Raw genomic sequence first — 23,542 nt, 5'->3', positions numbered from 1 at the left:
CAACCACATAGAATACAACCTACTGCAATTATAGACAAATGAAAATGAACAACATTTCCAATGCGTTAATGTAATTAAAGCAAAATCTACAGTGAATCCATAAGCCAGAGAATTCACACAGCTCATTCTTTTTTAACTACATGTTTCACACCACTTGAGGTAGACAAAGGTTAACTCAGTGAGATGTTTTGAAACAGGGCTGGAGCCACACAGGGGACCTCGAATCTGATCCCCAAACACAATCTGCTGGGGGTGTCGAGTCAAGCAACATCCAAGGGGGGTAGAAAAAGGAACGTCACCCTTTCGAGTCGCTCTCCTCCATTGAGTCTCTAGATGGGGTTTTGGGACGGAATGCCGACCATTCTTCTCCCCCCACCGGTCCTGCTCACCCAGCTGAGTTCCCCCCCAGCAGAGTGCTTTCAGATTTAACAGGGCTTGTACTTTTCAGTTGGTTTAGCCCAGTGGTCCTCAATCTTTTTGTTTCTCTCATATCCCACTTAAAGTAATCCCTATGCCATCTGAGATTAATAAGGGGTTGCTTAAGGTGGGATGTGCGTGGGAAGGGAAGGTGGAGAATCATTGCTCTAGACCCAATTGTTACTGAAACACTTGGCTTGAGAAAAATTGTCGTTGGCCCATTTCCTTTGGAGTTCAGAAACCCTGCACATAACGAGCCAATGAGGGATGAGTTAAAACAGGGGCTTTCAACCTTTTTCTTTCCACCCACATTCCACTTTAAGCAATCCCTTACCAATCTCATTGGGAATACTGAAAGTGGGATGAGAGTGGAAAGAAAAAGGTTGAGGACACTGGTTTAGTTCTAAGGCTTTCAATCTTTTTTTTCTGCAAAATTGCCACTTCCCTTCTCAAGGTGTCCATCAACAAAGTTGAGTTAAACCAAAGTTCGAAATGATATAGTTCAGAGACCAGTTTATCTCAATTTTCAGTCATGCAATGACACACCTCTTTACTTTCTCCTGGACTTCCCCACCACCAAGGTGCCCGCAGATAATTTGCATCGGACGGTCCACAGGGGGACCATTTCGACAGCCACATACTGCGTTGTTTAATACATATGAATGAAGAAAATTCCTTATAAATCACATTTATTGCCAGTTTTATCAATGGAAAGAAATAAAGAGATGGATCTCCAGATTATCCTCTGGGGGATTTACTTTTGGCTTTGATTTGAAACCAAAAAATAATAAAGACCTATTTACAAGGTGCACCAGTGTTGATTTTCTTTCTATTTCAAACCAGCGTTTGCCTCGACAGTATCACAAATGGCATCGAAGATATAATTCAAGTTACATTACTAGGGCTATGACAGTGGTTCTCAACCTTATTTTTAATCCCCCCTCACTTACATACCATCTTAACTAATCCCTTACTAACAACAGAGCATCTATGGCCTCCTACCCTTTTATTAATCACCTTTGTTTGCTTTTCTTTGACATTTGTTGGCTTGGCTTTAGTTCGGTGCATTTGAAACTTTCTGATCTCAAACACAATGTTAAACATTTTGAAAGATCTTTAAAGTAAGGGATTAAAGTGGTAAGCAAGTGGGAAAGAGAAGGCAGTCCTATAAGATGCACTACATGGTAACTGTACATTTCTTTTCTTTCTTCTTTGGCTTGGCTTCGCGGATGAAGATTTATGGAGGGGTAATGTCCACGTCTGTTGCAGGCTCGTTGGTGACTGACAAGTTTGATGCAGGACAGGCAGGCACGGTTGCAACGGAAAATTGATGGGTTGGGGTTGGGTGTTGGGTTTTTCCTCCTTTGTCTTTTGTCAGTGAGGTGGGCTCTGCGGTCTTCTTCAAAGGAGGTTGCTGCCCGCCGAACTGTGAGGCGCCAAGATGCACGGTTGGAGGCGAGATCAGCCCACTGTACATAATGTTGTATTAAATGGGCTTTCTCTTTGATCCCCCCCACCTTTCTCCCTCTCCCCTCTTGTGTTTAATACATTTGTTTAATTAACCAGATATTCTTCCACTATCACTGAGAACATCAACATGCTTCTGAAAATTAGCTACAATAGTGGATTAACTGTTAATATTATTGTTCGTTAAGTGCCCCTTAGCGTCAGAGGAAAGTGAAGACTAGCTCGTGGATGTGGTGGAACAAGGTAGTGCAGGTGCGACCTGTGCAGGCTGGCCCACCTCCGACCCTGTAACTCCTCCCCATCAGATCCCCAATAAATTCTGATAGCCCTAGTCTTCTCCGGGCCAGCAGGACGTAGAGATGTGCCGGAGGTTTCAGGATATTAAAGCCTTTAATCACTTGCTTTGTATCTGCTAGTGGTTATTGATCGAGCGACAGTGGACTGAGTGGTTTCTCCCATGTCAACACTTTAACGAAAAATGTCTTCAGCCTTCTTTGAACCTCTATTTGAAATGATTGGAATCTCTAATTATAACTCCGGAAAGGCTTTCAGGCTGTGTTTAAAGAAAAGCATTAGAACAGATAGAATCTTCATGAGGAGGTTTTCATATAGTTAAATCCTTTAGCCACACAACTGCCTTATCATTAGGCCTGCTGATGGCATATCAGGCCTCAAATGAATCTTCGTTTCGCATATCTGAGAAACATGTTGAGCTCATCTAATTCTCCTGCCCCACACCAAACGACGAAACATTTTTCAATCACATTCTTGAAACCCATACATCTCAACAATCAACTTTGCATCAAAGTATAAACCATTTAACCTGCAACATTCAGAGAAATAAATTGGATATTACATAGAACATTACGGCATAGTAAAGGCCATTCAGCCATGATGTTGTGCCAACCTATATAGACCTACTCAACGATCTAAACCTTCCCTTTCTCTCACCCATTATTTTCTATTTTTCTTGTATCCATGTGCCTGTCCAAGAGACCTTTAAATGTCCCAATTGTACTAGCCTACACCACAGCACCCAGCAATGAATTACCTAGTACACTCTGTGTATTTAAAAAAAAAACTACCCCCAACGTCTCCCCTAAAAATTCCTCCACTCACCTTAAACAGATGTTTGGTACTGTCGCCTTGCGACAAAGGTGTTGGCTGTCCACCCAATCGATACCACTCATAATCTTGTAAGGCACCTCTCATCCTTCTTCGCTCCAATGAGAAAAGTCCTAGCTCTAATAATCTTGCCTCATAAGACGCCCTGTCCAATCCAGGCAACATCCTGGTAAATCTCTATACCTTCTCCAAAGCTTCTATATCCTTCCAGTAACGAGGCAACCAGAAATGAACACAATATTCGAAGTCTGGTCTAACCAAAGTTTTATAGAGTGGCAACATTGCCTCATCACTCCTGAACTCAATCCCCAGACTAATGAAGACTAGCACACTATAAGCCTCTGAACTATCCTGTCACCCTCTTCAGCAACCTTGAGAGAACCATTGATTTGGGCCCCGAGGTCACTCTGTTCCTTCACTTTGTTAAGAATCCAGCCATTAACCATGTATTCCATCTTCCACCTTCCAAAAAGCATAATTTCACCCTTATCCAGATTGAACTCCATCTGCCACTTCTCTGCCCAGCTCTGCATCCTGTCCACCTCCTGTTCTAACCAAGGAAAACCTTCTACAGTATCCATTCACCTCCAACTTACTGACCCATCCTCCCACTTACCGAGCAAAAATAAATGGATCATTGATAACACAAAAGAGACAAGGCTTCTGACGACATCAAGAAGATAATAGCACTGGAGATGCCTTGGGACCATTCAAGTAACTGGTGCAGCTTAAGTGCCAAATAAAATCCTATACTCAAAATGACAATTAATGTAAAATATAGCATTACTATTCCAAAGACCATTATAATTCACAATTTAAACAGTAACAATGTTCAGCACGACTAAAGAAAAATTTCCAACCAACCTCGTATTTTCAAGGGGTATTTGGAGTGCGTGAAATCGTTTCCACTAAACTGTACTCAAAATTGAATGCTTTCTCGGAACAAGGGAACATGGAGGCAAGATACGTGGAGTGAAACTGGTAGAACTAATGACTTGCGTCACAAAGAACATTATTCTCTTCACTCTCATTAGTGAATTGTTTTCATAAAGCAATAAGCAGGTGGAGTAATTAATTATATTAGGTACAAGGAATACAATGGAGTCTTCAGGGAAAGAACTTAAGAGATGCTTAGTGGAACATTTTGATCCACGCTGACCTGGATGCCAGATCCGACGATCATTTAATCTTGGCCAAGCGTGTCCAGGCCTTGGCCCGAGTTCACAGGTGATCAAGTTCCTGTCACTCATTTGAGAGGAGAAGGAAGTCCACCTTTCCATCTCAGACGGCAATTGCTTCAGGTCTCAGCGCATCGACAAGGAGAGGATACAAACACTTATAAGCTATTAACTCGCCTTTCCAACGAATGAAAGCGGGAACTGGGTGCAGAGTACATTACATTACTTTCATCAAAACCTTGATGCTGGTGACAAATGTTTCAACACTTTGACATTGCCAACTACATTAATAAAATAGCATTATTTTTGAACAATCAGTAAAGCAACACATTTGTATATTTCCCCATCGATAGAAGGGGTATTAACTGGACAGATTAAATTTCACTTGACATGGAATACTAGTTGTCAGGCACGTGAACATTGATTAAATTTGTCGGCAGACAGGCTTCCACACAACACAATGGATTAGCAAGCTTATGCTGCTCAGGTTCACCAAAGCTTATGTTAGAGGCAGTGGTCCAATTTTGAAGTTAATATTTACCTCCTCGACCCTCACTGTCAGCTGGCTTCACCTGAATCGGTCGGTTCATCTGCAAGAGGCAAGGAAAGGGCAGTTAAACATTTGGATTGAAACAGACAAGGTGGAGGGAAAATGAAACAACAAAGATTTCCTTTTCAGCGCTAAGTCGAACTGAAAGAAAGACGAGGATGTTAGAAATACAAGCAAGAGCAGGTCATACAGTCCTCTGAACCAGTTCAACCACTAAACAAGGCCATTTCTCCATCTTGTGCAATACAGAAACTCACCAGGTCACTAAAGGGATAACCAGTGATTCAGGCCCAAAATTGTTGGTGGTAAAAACACAAAAATGCTGGAGGAACTCCGAAGGTCATAAAACATCCACTGGAGGTAAAGATATCAGAATTTATTGTAATGAATGTCACAAAATTCATTGTTTGGCGGCAGCATCTCAGTGCAAACATTTATATGAACCCCTCACAACAAGAGTGACAAGTCAAATGAGGCAGTGTCACTGTTTCATTGGTTATTCAGGGATCTCATAGTGGAGAAGGTGGCTTTCTACTGTTGAATGCTCATCTTCAGGCTCCCGCACCCCCCCCCCCCCACCCCCATAGTAGCAGAGTGGTGGGGGTCCTGGAGGACACTGCCTCTTGTCGACATCCTCAATGGAGTGAAGACTGGTGCTTGCGAGATCACAGGCCAAGTTAACCACCCTCTGGAGTTTCCCTCCAAAATTTTGACCACTCTTTATTTCCTATGGATGTTGTGCAACCTGCGAAGTTTCTCCAGCACGATTGTGTATTGCATGAGATGCAGAATGGGTGTTGCTTAATGGTTCTCAGCATCTGCAGACACTCTTGTTTAACTTCTGATTTAACTTCAGATAGCAATTTTGCTATCTCTACTTTTATCCAACTTCTCACGCGCCTATTCCCTTCATCTAAACATTCATCTCAAAGTGGAATTTACCCAACCAAGAACTTCAATGTCCAAGGGTGTTGTCATGTAAGTGAGGTCTGCTTGACCTCCTGTGGGCCTCCTAGAAAGCTCGGAGGCCGTGCTGTGTGGAAGAGGAGAAATGACAGAAGGAAATAAGCAAGCCTGTCTTTGCTGCTCCAGATAAAGTTATTCTTTCTCAAAGTAGAAGTTACCACAAAGGAAAAGAATCCCAAATTCCTGCAATCCGAAGAATGGCCTGCTCCTTAATCTGAGGCTGTCTTTTTGTGCCAAATTCTCCAGCCTAACTTGGGCTGGGAAACCCCAGAACAGCTCCTTGGGTGTTTGTTGCATATAAGGTTGATAGTCTGCTTCAAAAACATCATAAACCTTCAAATAGTAATCAGAAATCCTTCATATCTTTTTGAAACAGCAAATGGATCCTTGGTTTCACTCTGTGGATCTGCCCTCAAACTACATCTAAACCTACAGTGTGGAACTTGAATCCACAACCTTCTACTTCAGATGTTAATTACTGAACCATGACTGATGCCTTCAGAAGATAAGTGCCGTGAAGAAACATGCAATGTTGAGGCGGATGGTTCTCAACCATTTTCTTTCTACTCACGTACCACTTTAAGTAATCTCTAGGCCATCGGGGCTTAAGCTGGGGCGTGAGTGGGAAGGGAAGGTTGAGAATCACTGCTCTTGACCCAATTATTACTGAAATATTTTGAAAGGGCTCTGCTGCAATCCTGTCAACTTTCTACAGGAGTTCTATCGAGGGTCCTAGCCGGCTGCATCACAGTTGCTGGAGGTCAATGCAAAGGACCACAGAGCTGCAGAGAGGAACACGAGGGCCACCCCCCCACCCCCCACCCCATTGACGTGATCTACCGGGGATTGGTTTTCTGAAAAGGGCTTGAAAAATCGTCAAGGATCCCTTCCACCCCACACACAGTACCTTCCAGCTGCTCCTGTTGGGAAAGAGCTACAGGAGTATCAGAGCTAGAACCACCAGGCTGAGAAATGGTTTCTTCTCACGGGAAGTGAGAATGCTGAATGACTGATGAACTGCTCATACAAACCCTCTGAAACTCTACTATTTGTTGAACAATATCTATTTATTTATTTATCTACGTACTGCATATAAATCACTTGTGAATATGTCTCTATATGCGTCTGCATGTTTTTACACCGAGGACAGAAGAATGCTGTTTCATCCAGTTGTACAATCGCATGATAATAATAAACTTGAAAATCAGAAGATGCTGTGATTGTTAGTAAAAATGCAGGAGGAACATAGCAGTGTGCATAGGATGTAAAGCTATGCAACCAACGCTTCAGGCCTGAGGCCTTTGTTGGGCGCTATCAGACAAAAGGCTTGAGGGGAACGATAGGCTTTATTGTTCCAGGTCCAGGCTAGGAAAATGAGCGGGAAGGAGAGGGGACTCGACCTTTATGGTCCGGGGTAACGTGGGCAGGACCAGGGAGGAGTCAAGGACGGAGGGCGGGCCAGCCAGTGCACATAACCATATCACCCCACCCTTCTTCTCTGCATATTTAAAGTTTGTTTTGTAAAAGTTCCTGACTTTCCAAATCAAAGCCTAATCTTCCTATTTTTGCTAGTCTTTTTTAAATTTCAGATCGGAAGTCTTCAGTTCCAATTGTGATTTCTCAATTCATCAGAAAAATTTTGAAACTGATCCTCGTCGTCAATAGGCTATGTTCACCTGATCGGCAATGCTGAGGCTGCGGGAGCACTGGAGGCAAATCCACAGACACTCGGTCGCTGTGAAGAGGCTCCATTTTGCTTCTCTTTTTATCGTACTGTAAAGGGAGGGTGGGGGGGGAAGACTCGTTGACTGCCTTGCGGCAGGCAGAAGGCGATTTCGTGTAAAATTACATCGCAATAAAGGGATCTCAGCCTGGTGGTTCTAGCTCTGATACTCCTGTAGCTCTTTCCCAACAGGAGCAGTTGGAAGGTGCTGTGTGTGGGGTGGAAGGGGTCCTTGACGATTTTTAAAAAACAGAACTAAAGTAAGGATTTAATTGGTCTGCCATTTCCTTTTTCCCCATTATATATTCCCCTGATTCCGACTGCAAGGGACCTACTCTGGATTTCACCAATCTTTTCCTCTTGACATATTTATAAAAGCTTCAGACTTTTTCCTCAGAAGTTAATCTTGACTGAGTTTCCCACCAGACTAAAATTCAAATCACTGGAATGAACTTGTACACAAAGGAGATTCCTGAAGTCTGCCGCATGTAAATTGTTGATCATTATAAAACCAAATTATCTTTAATAATCAATGATAAAGAAAATTTCTTTCCCGAAAGGGAACCAGTTGTCTACAAAATATAATTTGTAAGTCGACGATGATATATTGGTGTACCTGAATTATGAAGGAAAAAACTAGATTCAATGGGTTTGATATTTAAGATATTATTTTGGAAAAAATACAACAGGCTGGACACACTTGGATTTCCACTATGACCTGAGAAGGTTTCAAAGTGCTTTGCAACCAATTAAGTACTTTACCATGTGTAATCCCTGTGGAAATGTTGCCACTTATTTGCACGCAGCAAGCTCTCAAAACCAGCAGTGGGATAATGACCAGATAATCATCTTTTAATGGTGTTGGTTGATGGATAAATACTGGGTTCAGGTCGCCAAAGGGGAACTTGTCTTCAGATCACATCCACGGGTCCTTTGCATGGGATTCTGTCAAAGGAGTCGTTGGAAAGACAGGATATTTGGCCGTCACTCCCTCAAAATTGGTGGGCGTGAGGGAATCTTCACCATGAAGAAGCTTTGTAGCCTGTTTCACTTGGACATTTGCATGGGTGTCCAGGATGGTGGGGGGCGGTGGGGGGGGGGGGGTAAGACATGGAGCCTGTTATGTTAGATCCATGTGTGTTGTAGGAAATCTTCAGGACTGTTTGTGAATGACAAAATAATGGCACCGTTCTCACAAGAGACTAGTAGAAACATAGAAACATAGAAGATAGGAGCAGGAGTAGGTCATTCGACCCTTCGAGCCTGCTCCGCCATTCAACGAGATCATGGCTGATCTTAAAGTTCAGTACCCCTTCCCCGCCTTCTCTCCGTAACCTTTAATACCCTTATACTGAAGAAATACATCTAATTCCCTCTTAAATATATTTAATGAACCTGCCTCTACTGCCCTCTGTGGCAATGAATTCCACAGATTCACCACCCTCTAAGTAAAGAAATTCCTCCTCATCTCGGTCCTAAATGGTTTGCCTATTATCCTCAAACCATGGCCCTGGGTTCTGGATTTTCCCATCCTTGGAAACATCCCATCTGCATCCATTCTGTCCAGACCTGCCAGAATTTTATAGGTCTCTATGAGATCCCCTCTCAATCTTCTAAACTCCAGCGAGTACAATCCCAATTTGCGCAATCTTTCCTCATAAGTCATTCCTGCCATTCCAGGTATCAGCCTGGTGAATCGCCTCTGCACTCCCTCCATTGCAAGAACATCCTTCCTTAGATAAGGTGACCAAAACTGCACGCAATACTCCAGGTGGGGTCTCACCAAGGCCCTGTACAGCTGCAGTAAGGTATCCTTGTTCCTATACTCAAACCCTCTTGATATGAAGGCATGCTCACCTTCAGAGACTGGTGTACAAGTACCCCTAGGTCTCTCTGCACTTCCCCATCTCTTAATCTATTGCCATTCAAATAGTCATCTGCCCTCCGGTTTGTATGACCAAAGTGGATAACCTCACATTTATCCACATTGTAGTGCATTTGCCATGTATCTGCCCAGTCCCTCAATTTATCCAAATCACACTGGAGCTTCCTGACCCCCCTCTTCCGTGCACACAACCCCTCCTAGCTTAGTGTCATCTGCAAATTTGGAGATATCACATCCAATCCCCTCATCCAGATCATTAATGTAAATTGTGAACAGCTGTGGTCCCAGTACAAATCCCTGTGGCACCCCACTGGTCACTGCCTGCCACTCAGAAAACGAGCCATTTATCCCAAATCTCTGTGTTCTACCTGCCAGCCAGTTCTCAATCCACATCAATACTTTGCCCCCAATCCCATGAGCCTTGATTTTGGAAGCCAGTCGTTTATGCGGGACCTTATCGAAGGCCTTTTGGAAGTCCAGGTACACCACATCCACTGGCTCTCCCCCATCTATTTTACCTGTCACCATCTCAAAGAATTCCAATAGATTTGTCAAGCACGATTTACCTTTTGTAAATCCATGTTGACTCCGTCCGATCCCTTCTCTGCTAGTCATATGCTCCGCTATTACATCCTTAATAATGGATTCCATCATTTTGCCCACTACTGATGTAAGGCTCACCGGCCGATAATTCCCCGCTTTTTCTCTACCCCTCTTTTTAAATAGTGGGGTAACATTAGCTACCCTCCAATCCATGGGTACTGATCCTGAGTCTATCGAGTTCTGGAAAATAATTCTTAAAGCATCTGCTATCTGAATGTCCACTTCTTTAAGTACCCTAGGATGTAGATTATCAGGCCCCTAGGATTTATCGGCCTTCAATTTCCCCAAGACCGTGTCCTTAGAGATACTGATTTCTTTCAGCTCCTTCCTTGCATTAGTCTCTATGTTTCCCAACATCCTTGGGAGGTTATTTGTATCCTCTCTTGTGAAAACAGAACTAAAGTAAGAATTTAATTGGTCTGCCATTTCCTTATTCCCCATTATATATTCCCCTGATTCCGACTGCAAGGGACCTACTCTGGATTCCACCAATCTTTTCCTCTTGACATATTTATAAAAGCTTTTGCAGTCGGTTTTTATATTTGCCGCAAGCTTACTTTCGTAATTTATTTTTGCTCTCTTGATTAATCCCTTTGTCCTCCTTTGGTGCATCTTGAACTGCTCCCAGCCTTCGGTTATGCTATCCTCTCAATTATGTTTTTTTTTAAACATAGAACCTGCGTGATTTTTTTTCCATTCTGAAGTGTCTCCCTACCTTCTGGAAGTGGCTGTTCTCACAGGAACAGCCAAAACTCCAAGAATCCATTTCACACTGAGTTTCACACTGACATGCAGTATGGTAACAGGGTCTTCCAGCCCGTGCACCCCTAAATACATCAATTAACCTACAAACCCTGTATGCTTGGGAGGAAGGTGGAATACCTGGAGGAAGCCCATGAAGACAGGGGGAGATTGTATGAACTCCTAACAGACATTCAAACCCTGGTCACCAACATTGTAATAGAGTTGTGTTAACTGTTTCACTGCAATGCAAGAGGGTCTTTTTTAAACAGACAGCGGTGAGTGCCTGCAATGCATTGTTGGTGGACTACAGTAGGGACATTCAAAAGTCACATGGATGCAAGAAAAATAGAGGGTTATGAATGTGAGGTAGGGATTAGATTGTCGTGGAGTAGATGTACGTTGTGGGCTGAAGGGCCTGTACTGTGCTGCAATGATTGAGCATTTCTGTATAATTGGCAGATGTGGTAGTGAACCATCTCCTCCGATATACCTGCTAACAAAATTAGCATGTCCTTTGTTTCCCTTGGAACAAATAGAAGTTTTGACTTTTAAGGCCAAGGCAGGACATTTAGGGGGCTATCATTCTCAAAAATAAAGATGAGAAATTCTGGCTTTTTATGCTGGAGATGAGCCCATCTATCTTGACTGGTTCAAGACTGTGAAAGCAATGAAAAGTTGACGTGTGGATGGTCTTAATTATTCGGGAGATAAAATATTTAATGGACATTTAGTTTAATTTGTCTGACATGTCGAAAAGCAGGTGATTGGGACAACTCATTGGAGTGGGTAACAGGCTTTGCATTCCATCTGACTCCATCTTGGAAGCCCACAAAAGGTAACTCTAGCACAAGCATGAGTTATGAACAGCCTCCATGCATTCCCATCACCAAGTGCTCTAAACTTGAACATTCCTTCACTCATATATGTACCACATACCTGTCCCCAACTCAAGGGAACCAAATAGATCATCAAATGTTGATTGCTAATGGGATGAGTTGAGAACATAGTGTGCATGAAATCACTTGTCTATGTTGTGGGTATTTGGTGGAGACATGGTCAAAGTCAATGGGGGAAGATAGTCAATGGGGAAAAATGGAAAGGTTCACCATGACTGTTGTGTAAATCGGGCTCAAAGAACGATTGAGGATCCATCACACAGCATCTTAGGTCCAGGACCACTTGGAGGAGGTACAGGAGCATCAAAAGCAGGACTGCCAGGTTGGGAAATAACCTCCTCCTGCAGTCTACGATATTGATTCACAGTATCCATGAAAATATTTATAGACAGTTAAAAACCATGGGGATGGGTAGTGAACTTTCTGGTTGCTTGAGATTGCCTGTTGTGAGCAACGGCAAAAAAGGGTGGGAAATAAATAGGTAAAAAAATACAGGTTTAAAACTGGCATGCCACGTCGTTAATTCGCCAATTTATTTTCCGCCATTTTTTATTTGCCAGTTGCTTGAGGTTGCTGGCTACTTGAAATCCTGATAACATAATCTCAGATAAATATACAGTAAAATTCTATCTTGATGCATACAGAATATGTGATTAATGTGTTATGTATTGTGAATGCACTGTTTCTATCAGTCACCTGTCTTAAACAGTCCTTGTAAAACTCTGCCCAGATGAAGCCATTTTAAAATCCACTGACAATTTTCTGGCAGCGACATAAATTGGTGCTGTCAGCTCAAATTTATTTGATGCCAAGCATCTTGTGAAGGAAAGGTGAAGTTGATCAATGTGATACTATAGATTTCCACACTAGTTTTAGGTTATAACTGAAGGACGACAATCTCCACACGTAACAACACAAAACATCTCGTCAACCCACCCATCTTTCATGTGGTATTCAATTCCTCCCCGTTAATCGGGAGCGAAGATATTTTGGTGGCCTCATTGCGAGAGGACGTTTGTGGAAAAGATTTAATAGGGTGCTATCAGGAATGAGAGATTTCAACAATGAGGGGAGGGTGAGAATCTGGAGTTGTGGGATTCAGAGGAAAGAAAGTTGAGAATTTTTTTTGACCTATATGTACTGGACCAATAAGATGAGAGAAATAGAGCAAAAATATTCCCATCAGTGAATGGTTCAACCCGGATACAATGATGGGGGATAAAATAAATCCAAAGAAATTTAAATTTTGACTTGCTTTGGTCCATGAGTCTGAGCCGCCCAGTAACACCCAACTAACCTACAACCCGGGGAAGGGTGGCAGGAAATGGGAGCATCTGGAAGAAAGCCATGCAGATAGGAGCAGAATGTGCAAACTCCTTACAGTCAATGTCGGAGTGGTGGAAACGATAATCCATCAAGGCTTTCAGAAAGTTAAGTGGTTCGGGATGAGCAAGAATATTTCCCCCCCCCCCCACCCCCTTATGTGGAGACTGATGTCTCCACTTGGAGGTGGCACACACCTGATGAGCCCAGTGCTCCCTTCGCAGGGTCTCAGGCAATCTTTGATTCACGTGGATTATTGGGGGTGGATTGAGCCTAACCTGAATGGTGAAGAATGGCTCAGATGATTTCACTTGGCATTGAGGAGCAAAGTTTACGTTTCAAATAGCTCATTAGAACGATTCAGCAAAAGATTGCAAAGGAGAACTGTTCAAAAAGGTTCCTGGTAAGGAAAAAGATTTGCAGACGCTACGTTCAAAATGTACCGGGGGGTGTAGGTTAATGGGATTTAAATTGGGCGGCGTGGGCTGAAATGGCTTGTCACCGTGCTAAATGTCTAAACTTTTTTACGCCAGTGTGCTGGAGAAACTTAGCAGGTCAGGCAGCGTCCTTCGGAAGGAAAAGGCAGTCGATGTTTCGGACCTGAGCCCTTCTTCAGGCTGATTAAAGGGTGGGGGGGGTGGGGGGAGAGGAAAGCAGGATGAGAGGTAATAGGGGGATACAGATGGGAGGGTAAAAAGAGGAAAAAAAGTGATGGGGAGACGGGTAAGAATGATGGCTCTCCTGATAGAAGTGAGTGGGAGATGGAGGAAGGGGGGCAGTGAGGGGAAGAGACCAGGGATGGGGGGGAAGAAACAGAAATTGGAGATCGATATTGATGGCAGACGATTTTTAAAAAAATCTTGAATGTGCTTCTTTTGACAAGAGACTAATGGTTACCTGACCTTCCTTTTTTCACTTCTAAATAGAGGCCAAAATTCTTGCAGAGTCTCTCATCAAAGCAGAGACCATCAAACCATTATGGCTTCACGGTCATGTACACTATACAAGATCCTGTGGGTACACACACACCCCCCCTCCCTACCTTGCTACAATGCTGTTGTATATTTTTGCAACATTGGAGCGAGGATGAGTCGATTTATGAGGAAAGGATTGAACTTGGGCCGAGGGTTTAAAATGAGGGGGTGTCACGAGGACCTTGATCGGGTAGAAGCCATCAAGTGGAATTAGGCACAAGTTTGGAGGTTTCCAAATTGAATTGAGACACTGATAAACCTTGTTTTGTGTGCAATCCAGGAAGTCAACCCACACTTAGATACAATAGAGTTCTATGGGAACGAAAACGGGCCTTTTGCCCCAATGACCTTGCCAGCCCCATTTGCCTGTCTATCCCTCAACACCTTTCCTATTTAAATGCCTTTTGAACGTTATAATTGTCGTTGGCTTCCAACACTTTGGTCCCGTCTGGTCCCTTTTATCTTTTTACCCTCTCACCTTAAATATACACCCGACTCTGGGGAACATAAAAGTGCAGAGCCAAGAATTACAGAGCACAGTCCAGTTAAAACAGTGCAAGGAGGGAGATGTTATCTCCATGACTGACTGATCCAGAGGAATCAGTGGGAGGAGGTCTTATGATTGCCACACATACCTAATATCATAGATACATACATTCGCTATGCTATATCTGGGATGAAGAAAGGAGATTCAATTAAAAGGGCGGGACTGTTAGCATAGAGGTGATCGCAAAGCTGGTACAGCACCAGGGTTCGAATCCAGCGCTGTCTGTAAGGAATTTGTACATTCTCCCCATGTCTGCGTGGGTTTCGTCCAGGTACTCTGGTTTCCTCCCACCCTTTAAAAAAAAACCATATATTGGACAATTGAGTGTAATTGGGCTCGTGGGCTGTAACCACGCAGTGCATCCAAATTTAATAGTTTAAAATAAAATTAACTCAGCAGACAATACTCCAAAGGTGTCCTGGGAAAACCCCCTCACAGTAGTCGCAAATCTACTTTTGTTTCTTGTATCCAATCCTCTTGCAATTAAGGCCAATGTGCACTTGTTTTCCAAATTGTTTTGCTGAACCTGTGGAATGACTTCCTGTCATTTATCTATCAAAATGTTTAAATAACTGAGCACCAACATTTAATAGCTGTTACACAGCTGACGCTGTGATTTTAGTGCAACACACAAGAGTGCTGGAGAAACCCAGCAGGTCAGTAAGGGGCTCAGGCCCGAAATATCAGTTTCCCTTTTCCTTCCTTGAGATCAGTGGTTCTCAGCCTTTCTCTCTCCACTCACATACCACTTTAAGTAATCCCTATGCCACAGGTGTTCTGTGATTATTAAGGGATTGCTTAAGGTGGGATGTGTGTCAAAAGAAAGCTTGAAAACCACTGTTTTAATCGGACCTCATTGACTCGTTATGTGCACGGTTTCAGAACTCCAAAGGAAATGGGCCAGTGACAATTTCTCTCAAGTAAAATATTTCAGTAACAATTGGTCTAGAGCAGTGATTCCCAACCTTCCCTTCCCACTCACCTTAAGCAATCCTTTACTAATCACAGCGCACCGATGGCATAGAGATTACTTAAAGTGGGATGTGGGTGGAAAGAAAAAGGTTGAGGACCACTGCTTTAGATGCATACTGGTGTATCTCACACACATTAGAATAAAAAAATCCAATTCCCTTCTAAGATAAATAACCTCATATATGCCCACTTTTGTGACAGTACAGATTCTATCATCAATGTGTATATACACAGATGGTCGTGTAGGGTGACTGTGATTGGCTGAGAGTGTAGCACCACCTACTGGCAGGTCTTAAAGGATGGCTCCTCGCCAGACCAGGTCATTCTGGACTGGTCGACCTACTTGTGATACGCTCCAGTTATTTAGTTAATAAAAGCCTTGGTTTGGATCAACAACAAAATTAGTGAACCGGTGCGGACTCGAAAGGCCAACATGGCCTATTTCTGCTCCGTAAATGGTTATATGGTTATAAGTCTTTGGTTCTTTCGACGCGCATTACAACTTTATAATCCATTTACAACCTTAACCCTTGCTCAGAACAGAAGCCACTTCGCCAATGTACTTTGTCACAAGCTTTCTCCAAAACCTAACACAGTTTCGTCCAACATCAACCACCTCTTCCAATAAGCAGTATAGCCCCAAGCAACAGTGGGCACAGAGGTTGCAAGACCAAACAAATCCACTGGAATAACTCAGCAGGTCGGGCAGCATTGGTGGAGTGAAAGAAAGTCAACCTTTCTGGCGAGAACCCTTCTGACCCGTTGAGTTCCACCAACGGATTGCTTGTTCATCCCGATCAACAGCAGCCTTGTGCATGAATAAAAACACTGGCGGCCGGAAATGAAATCTGTGCTATCAATAAATTGTATTGCACCGAGCAAATTAGCAAAAGGAGAGAAATGCCAAATACTCTGCTCCATTTTAAGATAGGTGGAATAGTGGATAATGAAGAAGGTTTTCAAGGATTGCAGAGGGATTTGTGCTGCTTAGAAAAGTGGGCTGAAAAATGGCAGATGGAATTTAATGCTGATAAGTGTGAGGTGCTTCATTTTGGTAAGAAGAATCAGAACAGGACATACGTGGTAAATGGGAGAGCATTGAGGAATACAGAAGAGCAGAAAGATTTAGGAGTGACGGTACATCGTTCCCTGAAGGTAGAAACTCACGTGAATAGGGTGGTGAAGAAGGCTTTTAGTATGCTGGCCTTTATCAATCATTGCATGGAATATAAGAGTTGGGAAGTGATGTTGAGATTGTATAAGACGTTAGTGCGGCCTAATTTGGAGTTCTGTGTGCAGTTCTGGTTGCCTAATTATAGGAAGGATATAAACAGAGTGGAGAGAGTGCAGAGAAGGTTTACCAGAATGTTACCTGGGTTTAAGCATCTAGAGTATAGGGAGAGATTGGACAGATTAGGTCTTTATTCTTTGGAGCGTAGAAGGTTGAGAGGGGATTTGATAGAAGTATTTAAGATTATGAAAGGGATAGACAGAGTGGATGTGGATAGACTATTTCCGTTAAGAGGAGGAAAGATTAAAACAAGAGGACATGAGTTAAGAATTAAGGGGCAGAGGTTTAGAGGTAACATGAGAGGGAACTTCTTTACTCAGAGAGTGGTAGCCGTGTGGAATGATCTTCCGGGAGAAATAGTGGCCGCGGAGTCAATTGTATTATTTAAGAAAAGGTTGGACAGGTATATGGATGAGAAGAAGATGGAGGGTTATGGGCATTGTGCAGGGAGGTGGGACTAGAGAGGGGTGTTTGGTTCGGTGCGGACTCGAAGGGCCTAATGGCCTGTTTCCGTGCTGTAATTGTTTTTTTACGTTATGTTATTTTCACTTCTGCATAAAGGGGTGAGAATTCTTCCAAATCTACCACTATCTATATTGCAAAAGGCTAAATATAAATCCAAAGGGCAGATTCTGACAAGGGAATACTCCAGGATAGCATTATGATCTATCTGCCTCTCTCAGATTAGTAAATATTTAATTGGAAAGTTGGAGGCGACAGAGTTAGCGTAACACTATTACAGCGCCAGCGATCTGGGTTCACTTCCGGCGCTGTCTGCTGGGAGTTTCCACCTTCTCTTATTGACCTGTGCGTGTTTTCTCCTGAAGCTCAGGCTTCCTCCCACCCTCCAAAGGATACAGGGTTGGCAGGTTAATTAGGCAGCATGGATTCATGGGCTGGAAGGGTCCTCGACTGTGCTGAATCATTACGGTTTTGTAAATAATGAGGTCTTCGAAGATCTTCTTAAATTTGCCTTGCAAACATCCAAAACACCGACCGTTCTTTTTCTCCCACTGAGCGCCCCCCCCCCCCCCCCCCCCAACCAGAAGATTGTGGTATGCTGTGGATTCAAGCATTTGCAGTCTCCTGTATGACTCTTTTCTTCTCCAAACGGGTCTCTTATCAAAGCCAGGCAAGGAAACCTGAATTGCTTTACATCAAAAAATATCTCTGACCTTCATACGGTTCAGGCTCCAGCACTCCCTTTGGAAGTGATGCCTTTCCTAGCTCATGATGTAAGAACTTAAGAACATAAGAAATAGGAGCAGGAGTCGGCCGTCCGGCCCCTCAAGCCTGTTCTGCCATTCAATGAGATTATGGCTGATCTGATGATCAACTCATCTCCACCCAACCTACCTTTTCCTCATATCCCTTAATTCCCCTACTGGGTTTATATTAAAAAAATATCCAACCTGTCTTACTGAGGTCGCTTCCACTGCTTTAATGGGGAGAAAATTCCACAGTTCACCACCCTCTGGGCAGAAGCAGTTCCTCCTCATCTCCGTCCTAAATCAACTCCCCTGAATCTAGAGGCTACATCCTTAGTTATAGTCTCCCTAACCAATGGGAACAACTTGCCCATCTCTTTACCTCTTTCATAATTTTGTTTCTATAAGATCCCCTCTCATTCTTCTAAATTCTAATGAGTACAGCCACAGACGACTCAAACCCTCCGCGTAGGCCAACCCCCTCATCTCTAAAATCAACCTGGTGAACCTCCTCTGCACCCCCTCCAAATCCAGTCCATCCTTCCTCAAGTAAGGAGACCGGAACTGCACGCAGATACTCCAGATGCGGCCTCTCCAGTACCTTGCACAGTTGCAGCGTAACCTCCCTGCTCCGAAATTCAACCCCACTCGCAATTATGGCCAACTTTACTTCGCCTTCTTGATAACCTGCTGCATCTGCAAACTATCCTTTTCCAATTCGTGCACCATCCCTCCCAAGTGCTTCTCTGGAGGGCAGCATGCTGCCATCGTTCACCATGTGGACCGTGGTTCTAGGTCTGTGGTACAACCATCCATTTTAATGCCAAAAGCATCACTGTATGGACACACAATTGAAGGCAGAACAAACGCGATCCTTTTTTCCGCCTACTTTGCCAGTCTCTTTATTGATTCTGTTCAGGTCCAGTCAGATTTATTTAGAGTACAAATAATGCACACATGCAGCCCCGAGATTCTTTTTCCTGTGGTCGTACGTATGCAAACTAATTTTTTAAATGTAAACAAACTGAACTGTGTCAGACAGAGGAAAAAAAATCAAAGTTCAAAAGTAAGAGTCCTTAAATGAGTCTGAGTTTGTTGTTGAGGAGTCTGATGGTGGAGGGGGAGCAGCTGTTCCTGAACCTGGGGGTGCAAGTCTGGTGGCACCTGTACCCTTTCCTGATGGTAGCAGCGAGAACAGTGTGTGCTGGGCGGTGTGGATCCTTGATGATCGCTGCTGCTACTCTCCGATGGATTGTAAATGTTCTCAATGGTGGCGAGGGTTTTGCACGTGATGTCCTGGGCAGTGCCCATTACCTTTTGCAGGGATTTCCATTCAGGGGTAACCAGACCGTGATGCAACACTTTCCACCACACAGCTGTAGAAATTTGCCAGGGTCCCCCATGCCAGACCAAACCTTGGTAAACTCCCAAGGAAGTAGGGGCTGCTTGTGACTTGAATTTAAAGGGCTCACACCAGGCTGCTGGAGACTGGCTCACCAGGTACTGGAACCAGGATCTGAGAGAGGGCTGAGGGAAAGAAGGGTGCTGAAGGCTTCCTCATCGTGTCAGACGTCTGGATCTGAGCTCGAGTTGTCGATGATTTGTACTGAACTGCGGGTCGTTGGATGTGAATCCATGGCCACTCCGTTACACTGGGTGGGGGGACACAACTCCCTTTTGCTTCTCTTTCTCTGACTGTAAGGGGCACCGGGCAAGGCTAATGGTGAATCTTTATCTTTATCTGGCAGACTAAAGGCAATTTCATGCACGATGACATTTCTGTTTTAGTATATGACGATACAGGTTTACGAATACTTGACACAAATTCACTTTTACGAAGAAACCGGTGATCGCAAACCAAAATAAATTTGAATGGGTTTTATGAAAACAGTAGTCTTCACTTTACGCCATTTCGGCTTACGAAAGGAACGCTCTACTTTCATAAAGCGGGGTGGACCTGTAAATAGAAACTGATCTGATATGCTGATTTTTAAAATTAATTTAGACGTACAACACAATAATACATCCTTTGGTCCCACAAGCCTGTGATGCCCAAATACCCCAGTTAATCTGCAACCTCCGTCCATTTTTTGAAACATGGGAAGAAACTAGAGCGTCCAGAGGAAACCCATGCAGACAAGGGGAGAGCGTACAAACTCCTCACAAGCAGCGCTGGATCCGAACCCGGGTCACGAGCACTGGTAATAAATTGCTTTCTTATCAAGTTGCAAAAGATTTATTGTACATGTCTGCACGAACTGCCTATAGTTGGGATGGATTTCAAAAGACTTGAATAATGCATTGTTTGTCCTGTCAGCTGTGAGTTCAACATATGTTGATTTATATTTGACAAGGGTGTTTGAACACAAGTGGCCGTCTGACTGATCTTTTGAAGCAATGCGACACAGTGGGAGATGAATATCACATTGGAATTGACGTGCGCTGCATTGGATAGGTTGTGAGTGCGGGCTGTTGACATAAAGGCTAGAGACCACGGCAGAGATACCGTGGATGTTGCTTGGTGTGGCTCAGTGGAAACACTCCACTTCTCACTCAGATGACCTGCTTAACAGACTTCAGAACTTGGGACCCTGCACCCCTCTCTGCAACTAGATCCTTGACTTTCTTGTCAGAAGACCACAAATTGGAAGTAACGTCTCCTCCTCACTAATGATCAACACTGTCGCACCTCAAGAATACGTGCTTAGTCCACTGCTCTACTTGGTATCCACCCATGACTGGGTGGCCAGGTCCAATTCCAACGCTGTTTACAAATTTGTGTTGTCATCACGGTCATTGGTAGAATCACACACGGCAATGAGGAAGCGTACAGGAGGGAGATATCAGCTAGTTGAGTGGTGCCGCAACAACAACCTTGCGCTCCACATTAGCAAACCAATGAGCTAATGGTGGACTTCAGGAGAACATCGAGTGGTCAGCAGTGGAAAAGGTGAAGAGCTTCAAGCGTCTGGGTGTCAACATCTCTGAGGATATGTCCTGGGGCCTCCACGTTGAAGCAATCACGAAAAAGTGTCACCGGCGGAAATGCTTTGTGAGGAATTTGAGGAGATTTGGTATGTCACCAAAAGCTCTTGCAAATTTTTACAAGTGCAACATGGAGTGTCCCTGATTGAGTTTGGTGTTGAGGAGTCTGATGGTGGAGGGGTAGCAGCTGTTTCTGAACCTATTGGGGTGAGTCTTGGCCATCTGAACCTCTTTCCTGATGGAAGCAGCGAGAACGGAGCATGTGTGAATCCTTGATGATCGCTGCTGCTCTCCAATGGCTGTAGATGTTCTCGATGGTGAGAAGGTTTTAACTGTGATGTCCTGGGCTGAGTCTATTCCCATTTGCAGGGCTTTATGCTCAAGGGTAGTAGAGTCCCCAGATTAGACCGTGATGCAGCTGGTCAGCACACTATCCGTAGAAATTTTCCAGGATTTTTTCAATGCCATACCAACCACATACAAACTCTTGAGGAAGTAAAGGCACTTCCTTCACGGTATATTAGCATGTTGGCTCCAGGAAAGATCCTCTGAGATGGTGACTACCAAGAACGTAAACTTACTCACCCAATGATTGCCCCCAGTTATATCACTGGATGGCGAGAACATATAGCTCTGGTTTTCCCTTCTTGGAGTCAACAATCAGCTCCTTGGTTTTGGTGACGTTCCGTGTGAGGCTGTTGATCGTGCACCACTTGGCCAAGTTTTCAATCTCCCTCCTCTATGATAACTCTTCACTCCTTTTTATATGACCTACTACCATCGAATCTTCAGCAAATTTGTAGATGGTGTCGTTATTGTTTTGAGTCGCACGATTACAGGTGTAAACCAAAGAGATTACTTTGTAATTCTTCTTCTGACCATCCATCCATCGGATGATGATGGTTTCTTTCAGTCAGTTTGTGGGGTTTGATATGGGGATACCCCACTCCTCAAAAAGGAACAGTGTTGCATGCAAATGGACTTGGGTGAGTAGGGGGTTGCACAGGTCCAGACCCACCCTCTCGACTTCCCCTCCCAGGTCCAAGACGGCTGGGGGAAATTCTGATGTGGTGAATGGACAAATCGAGCTTTCATGCAAGGAATGCCCTCACCACGCTTCATGGCACATGTTTGCTCAATGGCCGTTGGCCCTACGAGAGGGTTCGACCACCCTTTGACAGGTCTTGCTTGGCATCTTGCAGGGTGCTTAGCCCACTCTCCGCATCAGACAAGTCTGGTGGGGGAGCAGGTTTAGTTGCCAACCACCCGACCATGTGACAGATAGTACTGGCTTACATGGTACCAGTTGCACTCAGATGAGTGACCTGACTTTATAAGTACCTATCAGGTTTAAGGATTTGATTCTTGCTAAAATATTTCTGCAGTCATGGATTTATAGCATTCCCATTTTATTCCCGCTACACGCCCATCGAGTTAAATTTTTAAATGTAGACATACAGCAGACTAACAGGCCAATTCGCCCACGAGTCCGTGCCACCCAATTGACACCTACAACCCCCAGTACATTTGAAATGGTGGGAGGAAACCGCAGCCCCCCTCCGGGGAAACCCCACGCAGACAAGGGGAGAATGTACAAACTCCTTACAGACAGTGCGGGATTCGAACCCCAGTCCCGATCGCTGGCGCTGTAAAGGCGTTGCGCTGACCGCTAGGCCAATTGTGCCACCCTTACTCCAGCTTCCAACACACAAGGGGTATTATTGTCATCAATCAACCTACGGTGCCTACAAAGAGCATGAAATTACCTCAAGTATTCAGTCTTCTGTGTTTAAAGCTGGGGAAAAAAAAATCTGAAATCTGAAGCATGCCTCCAAAATTCTCCAAATTAATATTCTAGAGCTATGGAGTACAAAGTATCTAAATTAGACAATATGTCAATACAATGAAAACACAGGTTGGGACAGTATTGACGACCTGCCACTTGGTGTGACGTGATATTAGCAGCACATCCTAGTAAATAAAAGAGTCACATTATATTTGCAAATCATGGTGTGAAGGATAAAATTAATTCCTTACTTTAAGCCCCTAAATATAATATCCTGCAAACATTACACAAATTAACTTGGACAAAGCATCAACTGAGATTTGGAAATGCAATCAAAGAAGAGGTAATATAGTTTCGATGGATTTTAATGCAAGATTTTGTTTTTTAAAATTTCACCGTGGTTGACTCTTCAATGAGTTCCTCCCTGTTGCATTAAACATGCCATGCGCTATGGTTAGCTCTCCCTTGGAAATTCAAATCCACTGAACTGGTTGGAATGAATTTTTGAGACAAGTGCACATGTCGCGAGAGGGGAATAGACTCTGGGCCATCTCCTCCATTCCCAGTCAGAGGGGGCAGGCAATAGAGCAGCGGAGACCGTGAAAGGAGCTGTTTTCCTGGACTTGATCTTATCTGTCCAACAACAATTAATATGTGTCAACGTGCTTTGAAGGGGGTGTAGGAATGGGGAAATCAATACAGCAGGTTCACCGCTGACCCTGGGTCAGGCCACTTATTAACTTAAGCTGAGAACCGTCAGATTTATACCTCGTCGAGGTCAAAGTTTAGCTATCGTGATGCGAGGCCATTATATTAGCACCAGTGCTTCAGAGGAGGAAGACTCCAATTTGTGGGTGTTCTCAGTCTGGGAGTGCATGAGATCATGGGTAGATGTCACCAAG

The 23,542-nt window shown here is 43.9% G+C and overlaps 1 protein-coding gene across 28 annotated transcripts in view; it reads right to left on the bottom strand.

Annotated features, from left to right (window-relative positions):
* The window catches only part of LOC138745528 (CUGBP Elav-like family member 4), a 692,803-nt gene that overhangs the window by 250,088 nt on the left and 419,173 nt on the right, over positions 1 to 23,542 (bottom strand). For all 28 annotated transcript variants that reach the window (XM_069902633.1, XM_069902641.1, XM_069902634.1 and 25 more), the window contains exon 3: positions 4,729 to 4,777. In XM_069902633.1, the coding sequence (XP_069758734.1) occupies positions 4,729 to 4,777 (49 nt within the window). The remainder of the gene's footprint in view (positions 1 to 4,728; positions 4,778 to 23,542) is intronic.

The sequence above is a fragment of the Narcine bancroftii genome, chromosome 11, assembly GCF_036971445.1.
Source record: "Narcine bancroftii isolate sNarBan1 chromosome 11, sNarBan1.hap1, whole genome shotgun sequence".
Taxonomy (NCBI): domain Eukaryota; kingdom Metazoa; phylum Chordata; class Chondrichthyes; order Torpediniformes; family Narcinidae; genus Narcine; species Narcine bancroftii.
Note: the sequence above shows the minus strand (reverse complement) of the source record. Positions and strands in the feature narration are given on the sequence as shown.